Source organism: Camelina sativa, chromosome 3 (genome assembly GCF_030686135.1).
Source record: "Camelina sativa cultivar CO46 ecotype springtype chromosome 3, ASM3068613v1".
Taxonomy (NCBI): Eukaryota; Viridiplantae; Streptophyta; class Magnoliopsida; order Brassicales; family Brassicaceae; genus Camelina; species Camelina sativa.
In genome coordinates this window covers 23,184,500-23,197,614 of record NC_141882.1, presented here as the reverse complement: position 1 = coordinate 23,197,614, position 13,115 = coordinate 23,184,500, and the positions used below count along the sequence as shown (strand labels likewise).

At 37.1% G+C, this 13,115-nt stretch overlaps 1 protein-coding gene across 1 annotated transcript; it reads left to right on the top strand.

Annotated features, from left to right (window-relative positions):
* The first annotated feature begins 1,558 nt into the window (after nt 1-1,558).
* On the top strand, nt 1,559-3,646 carry LOC109130639 (uncharacterized). The gene is made up of 3 exons (XM_087507354.1): nt 1,559-2,574; nt 2,809-2,981; nt 3,075-3,646. Exons 1-3 carry the CDS (start codon nt 1,559-1,561, stop codon nt 3,644-3,646), a joined length of 1,761 nt encoding a protein of 586 aa, XP_087363480.1.
* Nucleotides 3,647-13,115: the final 9,469 nt, after the last annotated feature.

Sequence of the window (13,115 nt, the reverse complement as noted above, 5' to 3'; positions counted from 1 at the left end):
ATATATATATTTGCTTACTAGACTTCTAGATGGTGAGAATATTTTTACCCACAACACCTTTCACTACAAAAATTGTATTGTATAGTTATGAAAAATTGTGTAGATATAACAAGTTTTACGTAGCTAAATAAAAATTGTGTAGATATTTTTGGTTTTCTCATTGCAAAAATTTATGACGATATAGGCGAACTACTATGATGATGTATTGTTAAGTATCAATTCTCAAACTTTTGATTATCTCAATTCTCGTCAAGTTTAATCACAACATGTTAATTTTATATTGACCGTCTAATCCTGATTACAGTTTTGATTCATGTGCATTGACCGGTTTACTTGTGTAAGAAGAAATGAAATGGGAAGAAAGTTCTTTCTTTATTTCCTTAATACTCTCTTAACCATTACATGAGGCTTTACTTCCTATTTATACAATCATAAAACCCTAGTTCCCTTGACACATGTCTTCATTGGTGAGGAGGTTAAGAACGTCATATCGATTGCTTGTCACTGTCTTCGTTTCCGTACTACGGCCCGTCGCTGTCTCGTTTGCTTTAGTGGTTGAAGCTTCCTCTGCAATGTCGTTGTCTTTGTCTGTTGTAAGTTGCAGAGTCGACTGTTTCTTAGCAGGCTTAATGGGCTGCTTCGGATGTTGAATGTTATTGGGCCTGTTTTCAGGTTTTGAAGTCCACTCTGTTTTGGAACCTGCTGCTTCAAAAACAGGTTTTAGCTGAAGCTCTTCTATACGCCCCTGCAAACTTTGTGTGGGTGGCACACGCACACCAAGTTTGAACCATAAAGTTTCAAACGGCTTGTAGGGAAGAGATTTGGTAAAGATGTCAGCGAGCTGCAGAGGAGCAGGTATGTCTTTGACAATCAGGGCTCCCAAGGCTACTCTTTCGCAGACATAGTGGTAATGAGTTTCAAAGTGTTTGGTCTTGGAATGAAAAACTGGATATGCTGACAAGTAAATGGAGGAGAGGTTGTCACCATAGAGTTCTGGAGGATCCGGTTGCGGGATGCAAAGATCTCGGAGCATATTGTTAATCCAAACCAGCTCAAAAGTTGTTTCAGAGAGCTGCCGATACTCTGCTTCGGTAGAGCTTTTAGAAAAGGAGGATTGCTTTTTAGATAACCAGGAAATGATGTTCTTGTCTAAGAAAGTACAATAGCCTCCTATAGACCTTCTTGTGTCCTTGCATCCTGCATGATCACTATCACTGTAGGCTCTAAGGCTTGAAGTCAGTGTTTTTGTTGAATAGGATCCCCATGGTAGCCTTACCCTTGATGTACCGAAGGATACACTTAAGGAGTTGAAAATCTGAAACCGTAGGAGCATGCATCTTCTGGCAAACAAAATTTACTGCAAATTGTATATCTGGCCTGGTTAAGGTGAGATATTGCAGCTTCCCTGCTAGACTGCGGAAGTAAATGGAATTTGGAAAGAGTTTCTGCTGGTGCCGAACCTTACGAAGAGTCTTTGGTAGTGGTGTGGGCATAGGAGCACAATCAATCATACCGGCAACTGGTGCCGAACCTTACGAAATTCCTGAAGGATGCAGTGATGGAGTGGAGCAAACAAGTACAAGGGATGGTCATACTCAATCATGAGTGCAGTGCCATAATCCAGAGGACTGCTTCACCTAAGAAACTGAGCGACCTGGGATCGTTTACCTTACCTTTCTCGATCGGACCACTGAAGTTCGGAAGATGCCTTTGCGATTTGGGAGCATCCGTCAGCCTAATGCCACTAATTGTAGCCAAACGTCTTGGATTCGAGAAATTCAAGCCTAGCAACATCCAACTGGTTCTGGCAGATCGAACTACGAGGTTGCCAAGCGGAGTTCTGGAAGACTTGCCGGTCAAGGTAGGGTCAGTAGATGTACCAACCGACTTCATGGTTTTGGAAGTGGATGTGGAGCCAAAGGATCCGCTTATCTTAGGACGACCATTCCTAGCCACCGCAGGGGCAATGATTGATGTAAGAAACGGGAAGATCGATCTGAAGCTCGGGAAAGACCTCACTATGCAGTTTGACATTTGGGAAACTATGAAAAATGATGGTAAGGAGGGATTATTGCATCAAGAAACGGAGCTCTACAAGGAGCTGCTTGATACTTATCGAGAGTTCATCGAACATGAGCTAAGTGAGGATATGAGGGAAGCTGAAAGAGAGGGAGTGATGCTCGACAACAAAAGCTCGGACATATCAGTAATCAACTCCTACGTCATGTCGTGCAGTTGCTCAACACCAGCCCACCCGGACGCTAACACGATCGCCCCATCGAGTAGGATGATCAAGCACAATCTCGAGCAGCAACTCCAAACCATTGATGATTGGTCCGAGTCTAAAGCGCCAAAAGTGGAACTCAAACCTCTTCCATCTGGGCTAAGGTACGCTTTCTTAGGACCTAATTCAACCTATCCAGTGATCGTCAATTCTAGCCTGCCTGAAAAGGAATTGGATTTGCTTTGCACTCAATTAAGAAACTATAGGGGAGCAATAGGCTATACTTTAGATGATATCAAGGGTATATCCCCTGATCTTTGCACCCACCGGATAAACCTAGAGGACGAATCGTACTCTAGTGTGGAACGTCAGCGTCGGCTGAACCCGAACCTGAAATAAGTGGTAAAAAAGGAAATTCTGAAGCTGCTCGATGCTGGAGTTATCTACCCTATTTCTGATAGCACTTGGGTGTCCCCGGTGCACTACATTCCGAAGAAAGGAGGAATCACCGTTGTCAAAAACGAGAAAGACGAGCTGATTCCCACAAGAACGATAACTGGTCATTGAATATGTATTGACTATAGGAAGCTTATAGCAGCCTCGAGGAAGGATCATTTCCCCCTACCTTTTATCGACCAGATGCTGGAACGACTGGCTAACCACCCTTACTACTGTTTCCTTGGCGGGTATAGTGAATTTTTCCAAATCCCAATTCACCCTGCTGACCAGGAGAAGACAAACTTCACTTGTCCTTACGGTACCTTTGCCTATAAGAGGATGCCTTTCGGTTTGTGAAACGCTCCCGCGACTTTCCAAAGATGCATGACATCCATCTTCTTGGATTTAATAGAAGAAATGGTGGAAGTTTTTATGGATGACTTTTCAGTATATGGAGCTTGTTTCACATCCTGTCTGTCAAACCTCTGCAAGGTACTGAAAAGGTGTGAAGAAACCAACCTAGTGTTAAACTGGGAAAAGTACCACTTTTTGGTCCAGGAGGGAATAGTTTTAGGGCACAAGATCTCAGAAAAGGGGATAGAGATCGACAAGGCTAAGATTGAAGTAATGGTTCAGCTGCAACCTCCTAAATCGGTGAGAGATGTCAGAAGCTTTTTAGGGCACGCAGGGTTCTACAGGCGATTCATTAAAGACTTCTCTAAGATCGCACGACCGTTAACGCGGCTCCTTTGTAAGGAAGCAAAGTTTATTGTCGACAAGGACTGTTTAGACGCCTTCAACAAGATAAAGGAAGCTTTGGTGAGCGCGCCAATAGTTCAAGCACCTAACTGGGACCATCCCTTCGAGATTATGTGTGATGCATCAGATTATGTTGTGGGAGCAGTACTGGGTCAAATAATTGATAAAAAGCTCCATGTGATCACTCAGGATTTGTCCCTCCGCCTTACCAGATGCCATACATGATGCCTTATACGATGCACCCTGTGAGTGGCTATACGGGTGATCATTCTGGACCTCTTCCACCATACCCATCATACTACCCGATGCCCTATCCGATGAGCTACGCGGTACCCCCCTCGATCAACCCCTCGGATGCTGGTCCGAGTAAGTCGTCCGTGCATATCACCGAGCTCTCTGATGAGGAAACACCGGCACCTGCTGAAGCCGGAGACGACCCTGGCTACACGTTGGCGAGTATGGAGGCTGCTGCAACCTCCTTCTTCACCAACCCATGAGGTACCCAATTCATCCGATCTTTGTAAATAACATTGCATTTAGTTTCTTTCATTTTGTGTGATTTTTGGATTCTCTTTCCAACTTTTATTTACACAGAGACTGTGTAATTTAAGTTTGGGGGAGAGTCCTAGAATATTTTTAACATTATATTTTATTTTCTTATTTCAAATTTTTGCATGCTAGTTTTATTCATTTGAGTCTGCATCTATGTGCATCGAAAAACCCAAAAAAAAAAATAAAAAAATAAAAAAAGGTGTTCATGTAGTTGCATTTACATATTAGGATTGAGTCTAGTTTGCTTCATATAGGATTGTTTCATATGCATCTTAGGGGACAATGATTAAAATTACCTTGTTTAAAATCAAACCTTAGGATTGAAGCTATAGCCCTTAATCACAGTTCATTGTTGCTAGATCAATCTTTGGAAAAAAATGAAAAATCTTTGCTTAGAACCTTGTGTCTTTTGAATGCTTCCTCCACTTGTTTGAACTTTGGAACATCTCTATATTATTGGATTTAATTTGAACTTTAATTGTCTTGCTTATGGAACTTGAATACTTGCTCATGGTAACTCTAAATTCGGGTTAGCACTCCATTTTACCAATCTTTTTCGTTTAACCCGATTTATTTGTCCTACCCATGAACCCAAACCTTTCTTTCAAACCTTGTTGTGAATTGTTGAGTGAGGCCTTTTTCATTGTGTTATAGGTTGTGAAACCTTGAGAGTATTGAGAACAACAAAGAACTGCATCTTGATTTAGCTAAGTTAGAATTTGAACTAGCTAATAGATTTGGTTTTGAAAGATAGGTGGTTAGTATGTTTATTTGGGGTTGGGTTGAGGAATATATATATAAAAAAAAAACAAAAAAAGTTCCTAAGATTAGAATCAATTAGCTCTAAGTCTCTAAGTAAAAAACAATATAATAAGAGAAAAAGTGTTTGCTATAGTCTCCTAGAAAGAAAAAAAAACATATATACATATTAGGAGTTTAGCAAAGGAAGAAAAGAAAGAAAAAAAAGGAGAGAGAGAAGAGATCTAGAAGTTTAAAGTTTAAACTTTAGGCAGTAAAAAAAAAAAAAAAGTTAAAATCAAGGATGTGGGTAGTATAATTCTAGGGGTTTGATAAAAAAAAAAAGAGAAAGAAAGTGAATGAGAAAATGGTAGATTATCAAGAGTTAAGCTTTGTATGCCCAAATTGTTCTCAATCTTAGATGGTTTTCACAATTGTCTAGCATTCCTTCTTTTGAGAGAAAACCACCCAAAGAATTTGTTTGAAACCACCTTACTAAAAAGCCTTACCCTTGAAACTGATTGAGCTTGATTCACCTTCCATTTACAAGAATTCGCCAAACACTTAATTGAATGTGAAAGAGATGTTTTTTACTTTTAGATGGAGGTTGAACTAGATCGATGCATGGTAATAAGCAACTATCTTCAAAGACTATAGCTTGAATCCTTCGCTTAGCATATAAAGATTATGAATCCCCATTTTCAAACCACACCGCCCTACTTCCTTGCTAGAGGACTAGCAAGATTTAAGTTTGGGGGTCTGATAACTCTCTAATTTACATGTTTTTAGCATCCTTTTTTGTCCATATTTTGCATTGTTCATACCCTTAACTTAGTATTTTTAGGTCATTAACTGTAGGAATTCACTTTTAGGCCATTTAGGGTGTTGCATTTTTGCATTTGCATATTTTGGATGAAAACAGGTGCTTAAGAGCCTCAAATGGGAAAAAACAAGGACAAACCCGAGCATGTACCCAAAGGAGCCATCGAGATGGAAGAAAAAGTCCGAACCCCAACACGATCGAGGAGGATCCAATAGCATGAAGAACAACTCGAGGATCTACCCGAGGACGAACTCGACCACATCCTTGTGTACCACATCGTGTAGACCCTCGGGCAGGACTGGGAAGCTAGGTCAAAAGGGTTTCCATATATAAAACCCTCCTCCTCTTCCTCGCAAAGGAGCATGCCGCAGACCCTCAAACCAGAGAGCGAGAGCCTCTGTGAGAGAACTGAGCGACTCAAACAGTTTTTCCTTTTGTTTTGGATTTTATTTCATAACTTTTAATCATTTTCTTTAGATTTCTTTCTTGTGCTATTATCCCTCTACTTTATCGTTTAATATAATGCAATTTTCCTACATATTTGTTGTTTTGTTTCTTGCTATGATTTCCGAGTAGTGAAGTAAAGTTTCTAGGGATGGGATAGATGATTTTGTGTTCTTGATCGGTTAGGATGTCTTAGTTGATTGAATATGTTTAATACATTTCCTTCTAGATTGGTGTTCTTAATGCTATCAACAAACCGAGAGGGTGAGATTAGATCTAATGTGTTTTACCACCGAGAGGTGTAGATGAGATGCTTGAATCAACCAATGGTAGAAGTTTACTCACTTAGGCTAAGAGATTAGATGAGTAAGGGGTTTACTGACAATAATGAATTAGATCTTAATGCCTGCTTGGTCATGTTTCTCCAACGAGAGTTGGGTAGGGTAGTGATCAAGGTTGATTGTTTCTATCACGAGAGTGTTTTAACAAGATTTTAGAGATTCATTGTCTAGGAAATATTTGCTTAAGGCATGTAAGGCATCTGTACTGGTTAGGAACACTTAGGATTCGATTACTCCATCCTTAGAAGCTTTCGTATTTTAATTGCTTGCATTTTCATTCATCACTCGATCTCTTACCTGATCAGGTACACGATACCCTGCATTGAGTAACCCCTCGAGTTGTTCATATTTCATTTGCTTACTCGATCACCCCCACCTGATCCTGTACTTGAATGCTTGCATCGAGTGCTTAGGTCGTGTGGTTCTTTGTTTATACTCTTTTCTTTTATTATTTTAGGATTGTTAGATAAAACCCATAATTGCTTGGCTTGACTTGCATTGTTCTGATTGCATCCTTCCTGCTAGCATAAACAACCATTTGGATTGATAACCCTTTGTACTACAACTGCATAGGGAATTGATACCCTGGGTGAAAAACCAAAGAGAACATGCTTGCCAATGTAAATTCTCCCTGTTGGTGGATATAAACAGCGGTAGCCTTTATATTTGATGTTGTAGCCCAAGAAAACACAATGTATGGACCTCAGATCAAACTTATTATCAGCGTAGGCTCAGAGAGTCAGATAACAAGAGCAGCCGAAGGTTCGGAAGCTAGTGTATTCTGGCTTTGACTGATGAAGCTTCTCATGCGGACTCTTGTTGTTCTCTAAAGTCGAGGATGGGAGAATGTTACTCAGAAAATTTTCTGTGAAGAAAGCTTCTACCCAGAACTGTTGAGGAATCTTGCTAAAGAACATCATGGTTAGACTAAGTTCAATGATGTGTCTATATTTTCTCTCAGCAAGACCATTTTGTTGAGGGGTGTATGGACAAGAAATGAGTTGTTGGATACCATTCTGACTTAAGTGAGTGAGAAAAGCTTTGCTTGTGAATTCTCCTCCACCATCACATTGATACATCTTGATTTTGCAGCCAAAATGATTCTCAACAAGATTTTGGAAATTGCAGAATGTAGAATAAAAGTCTGATTTATTTTTCAAGGGGTCGAACCAACAAAACCCTGTCCAGAGGAGATTGGAGCAGGACCCCAAAGATCACAATGAATCCTTTCTAATGGTCTAGATGAAACAAACTGGGAATCTGAAAAAGGTAGATGACTACTCTTCCCAAGATAACATCCCTCACATGTTGTCTTGGTACTTTTATGGGAATGTTGCACCCACACCCACACCCACTTTCTCAAACTCTAATAACATCCACACCCACTTTTTACTATACTTTTCCCCTCCAATATTACATATTACTCCCTCACCAAACCAAACACATCTCAACTCTTTCTCTCTGTTTTTTTTTTCCTTCTTTCGAGAGATATATATATATATATATATATATATATATATATATTCATTATTTTTTTTGTTTTCCTCTACTTTATTTTTTTTGTTTTCCTCTACCAGTTTCTATCTCTCCTTTTTATTATTTTCTTTGTTGTAACACTTTAGTTAGTTATTATCAAAAAATTACATGTTCATTTTTATACAGTATATTGTAATTATATTTTTTCTACATGTTAAGATGTATATTGCTATATTTTTTAAAAATTAGTATATTATATACTATCTATTTTTAGTTGAACATTTGTTCACTAATAAGTGGATGACCAATTATAGTAAATTGTGTTTAATGTAACTGGTCATCTACTTATTAGTGAACAAATGTTTAACTTTTTAGTTGAACTGTTATATATTTAGTTAAACTTTTTTTGATGAAATAAGTTTTGTCAATTACAAAATATAGAAATACTTGAACAATACCACTCAATGAATTTTACTATTGTTTGCATCAAAATATATTTTTTTATTTTTTTTATGAACATACAAGCATATCCACCAAACCATAACCATATGGATATATATGATCAAGGTGTTGTTGCCTGAGTCCATAGCTTAACTTGAACACCTTGATCACAATTTACTATAATTGGTCATCCAATTATTAGTGAACAAATGTTCAACTAAAAATGGATAGTATATAATATACTAATTCAAAAAAAAAAATATAGCAATATACATCTTAAATTGTAAAAAAAAAATATAATTATAATAGATTGTATATAAATAAACAGATAATTTTTTGATAATAAATAGTTAAACTGTTACAACAAAGAAAATAATAAAAAGAAAGATAGAAAACCAAAAAATAATGTAGAGATGAAAAAAAAAAAAGAGGAAAAGGAGAAAAATAATTGTTGTCTCAAACTTAACAACAAGGGCAAATATGTCCACGTTTTATGTCAAACTAGCAAATACACCCACAAAAGTACACCATTAGCAATAAGTGGGTGTGGATGGAAGTGAGTTTGAGGAAAGTGGGTCTGCTTGCAATTCTCCCTACTTTTATTGACTGCAATAGCTTTACTCTTGACTATCTGCTCCAAAATCTTATTATTTGGGTGTCTAAGTCTCCTATGCCACACCTCATTAGAAGCTGCTTGTTGTCTTGATGAGTAGAACGCTTGACCAGGTGGATTCTTGAGTGTGTAGAGGCCCCTATGGTAAGGATCGTTGGTGAGGAGCTTCTTTGTTGCCTTGTCCTTAACAATAACCTCATCAGCATCAAATTATATTGAACAAGGGTAATCTCTGGTAAGCTTAGAAACAAATAATAAAGATTTTGCAATACCAGGTACCACTAGAACATCCTTTAAAAGTAAATTACCTGAAGTTGTAGGAAGAGATGCTGATCCGGTATGTGTAATAGGGAGAAAGTTTCCATCTCCAATCATGATAGTATCATTACCAGCATATTGTCGAGATTTTTGTAGGTTCCCTTGAGAGTTTGTAACATGGGAGGTGGCTCCGCTATCCATAACCCACTCATGACCTCCTTGGTCCGGAACATTAGTGATTCGCAAGGCCGCCAAGGCTGCACGAAGCTCAGTCTGATAAGTATTATCAAAGCGGTGCCAACATTTAAACGCAACATGACCCTTTTTACCACATATCTGACACACTAGTCTATTTTCTTCAGAGTATCCCGAGGATCCATTGATAGGAGAGATTTGTTGGTGGAATCCTTTGCCTCTCGTCGAGTAGCCTCCTCTGCCTCGAGATCTGTTAGAATATCCTCTTCCTATGTTACTGTAGAATGAGATGTATGCACGTTGAGTGTGAAAAGCAAGGTGCGGAGTGATGCTCGAGTCTTCAGTGTAAGCCATCAGTCGATCATGATATGCAGTGAGTCTAGGAATCACATCTTCGTGAGTTGGATATAAAGATGAGTCCATGGTTCCTTCTATAGAGGTCTTAATCGGCTCATACTCTCTACTTAAACCATTCAAGGCTGCAAATATCTTCATCATGTCACTCACTGGACTTCCTACAGAGGCAAGGTGATCACACACACTCTTAAGCTCTTCTAAGTCTTCTAACATGGTCAGATCTTTCTTTTCCATAGTTTGCAGTTTCCTCAGTAACCAAACAACCTACCTGAGGAGACCTTATTAAAGTGACCAGCTAGAAAGTTCTATACCTCCTTAGACGTTTTTATGCTGACAACCTCAATGAGTAGCTCTTCGAACAGAGATCCCAGAAGCCATGCTCCGACGACTTGGTCTGACCGAATCCATGCTTGATACGCCGTATTTGGAGTGTCTGCAGTGCTGACTGGCTCATGTTGCTTGGTGGAGCCGTTGATGAAACCCAAAAGACCATGTCCTAAGAGAAATGACTCGAACTGGGTTTTCCAGAGCAAGTAGTTTCACTCAGTGAGCTTAACCGTCACACAATTTCTAATATTCAAAACAGGTTGTGAATAGACCTCAGTGGACAATGTCATGGCTCTAATACCATGTAAGAAGAAATGAAATGGGAAGAAAGTTCTTTCTTTATTTCTTTGATACTCTCTTAATCATTACATGAGGTTTTACTTCCTATTTATACAATCATAAAACCATAGTTCCCTTGACACATGTCTTCATTGGTGAGGAGGTTAAGAACGTCAAATCGATTGCTCGTCGCTGTCTTCGTTTCCGTACTACGGCCCGTCGCTGTCTCGTTTGCTTTAGTGGTTGAAGCTTTCTCTGCAACGTCGTTGTCTTTGTCTGTTGTAAGTTGTAAAGTCAACCGTTACTTAGCAGGCTTAATGGGCTGATTCGGATGTTGATTGTTATTAGGCCTTTACAAGTTTTGAAGTCCACTCTATTTTGGGACCTGCTGCTTCGAAAACAGATTTTGACTGATAGTGTCATCTATCAAATTCATCCAACGTGAATTAGTTGATTCGGTTTTATGTATTAATACAAGCTTTAACTTTTCTTTTACATGCTAGGTGGTTACCTATTTTATTAAAAGAAAGATATGAAGGATTTCGAGATCAAAGTGTGGCTTTGCTATGCATCCATTTGATAGAAACTAGATGTTTTCATAATAAAATAAATATTCATTTGATATCATTAAATAGATCAATATTCCCGAAATAGTTGAATGAGACAAGATTAATATTTATATTTATACAAAAGATATATTCGATATGCATACATATAAATATATATATTCGCACCGTTACTTTATATATATAACTTTTTATATAAATTATCCCTACCTATTTCAGCAAACAACATATAAATTATAAATGTGTACGATATTTTTAATGGTATATCAAGCTTACGATAATTTTTCAGGCAAATACGAACCAATTGTACAGTGTATAATAAATAAATGAATAACTTTTTTAGTTAGCAGAAAAAAATTTTAAAAAAAGTTGAACAGCATAAATGCATATTGTAAATTATCAACGCGAAGTTGCGTGCTCTTGCTTTCGCTTTTGTCGCGACATTACATTGTCTCGCCACTCTGAATTTTCGGCTTCATCATCTTTTCTAAGTATAATTAATAAACTATCCACTCTTTCCCTTCATGTTCATGGTAAGGTCAGGTTTATTCTAATGGTTTTAGAAAGAGAGTATTATAGTTTTCACTTTTTATTATAGTATATATATTTTCAAATAATTATTAATAGGGCAAATGTTATCAAAACCCACTTTCTCCTAAAGTATTGTCACAAAAACCCACTTTCCACTCATGGTATACTTTCCCAAATTTTTTGCTTATGTGTCCACTTTCCTTTTACATTTTTGCCCTTACTAACAACTTACCTCTCTTTCTCTCCTTCTTTTCTCTCTTTTTCTCTTCTTTTTTGTTGTTAACATTTTAACAAAGTAAAATATATTTATTTGTTATCATAAAACAAATTTTCTATTTATTTATATAAAATATGTTATGATTATATATTTTCTACATTTTAAGATACATATTGCTATATTTTTTATGAATTTTTAGATTATACAGTATCCATCAGTCGTTGAACATTTGTTCAATTATAAGTGGATAATCAATTGTAGTATTGTTAATAGATAGTTACTTGTGTTTATTCATACAAAATATACATACATAAATTTGGTTAGATCTTTATCCATAGCATATTATCCATAACACAACATAGACCAAATAAGTACAAAACCCTTTAATTCTAAATTTTAAATCCTAGAACATAAACCCTTGAACCTAAAACCAAAACTATTCACTTTAAAAAAAAAAACAAAGTTTAGTGGATAGAAAAACTGTGGATAAGTCTCCATGGATTTACAAAGCATATCTAGACATTAAGCTGAAGAATAGCAGTTGAATGGTGGTTATGGATGTGATCATGTGGATATTTTTTTGTGGATACCAATGTAGACAGACCAAATAATCATCATACAACATCCACACAATTAAATCTATAGACACCATGAGCTCCTTGCTTCATATTTTGTGTTGGTCCAGAAACATATACACTCATAAGTGGTTAATAAACAAAATAAAAATTAACAACATTGATTTATTTAAAACATTGAATATCAATCATGTGGATTAGTAGTTATGGATACTTATCTTATAATATTTTGCTCATTCTTTATATGAGCAGAAATTTGTCCAAGATAAATTAGCCACATAGATTTCTTTTAGCTAAATGTTTTTGTACTATTTTTCAGCTAGAAGGATTTCTTTTAGGGTTTAGGGTTTAGGGTTTAGGGTTTAGGGTTTAGGGTTTGGGTTTAGGGTTTAGGGTTCAGGGTTTAGGGTTTAGGGTTCAGGGTTTAGGGTTTAGGGTTTAGGGTTTAGGGTTTAGGGTTTAGGGTTTAGGGTTTAGGGTTTAGGGTTTAGGGTTTATACCCTAAATATTAAATCCTAACACCACATAGACACTAAATCCATATAAGCCCAAAAACGTAAACCTTATACCCTAAATCTTAAATCCTAAACCCTAAACCATACACCTTGAACCCTAAATCCTAAACCATGAATTAAAAATATAAACACATCATCCACATACACCTAAACCTAAACTTTTAACCTTAACCCCTAAATCCTACACCTTGAATCTTAGACAATACAACTTGAACTCAAAACATAGACATTGAATCTATATACCATCTAAAGTCTAAACCCTAAACTATGGTGATGTTTGAACATGCAACACACTTGTCAATAAATTTCATCTGGATTGCTTGTCCACGTGGTCAGAGTTTGGTGGATAGGCTTAGAGATTAATAATGACCATGTTTGTTGTGTAGTATGCTTCTAAGTTCTAATATCTCTAATTCTAGCTTAAAAATAGTACAAAAACATTTGGC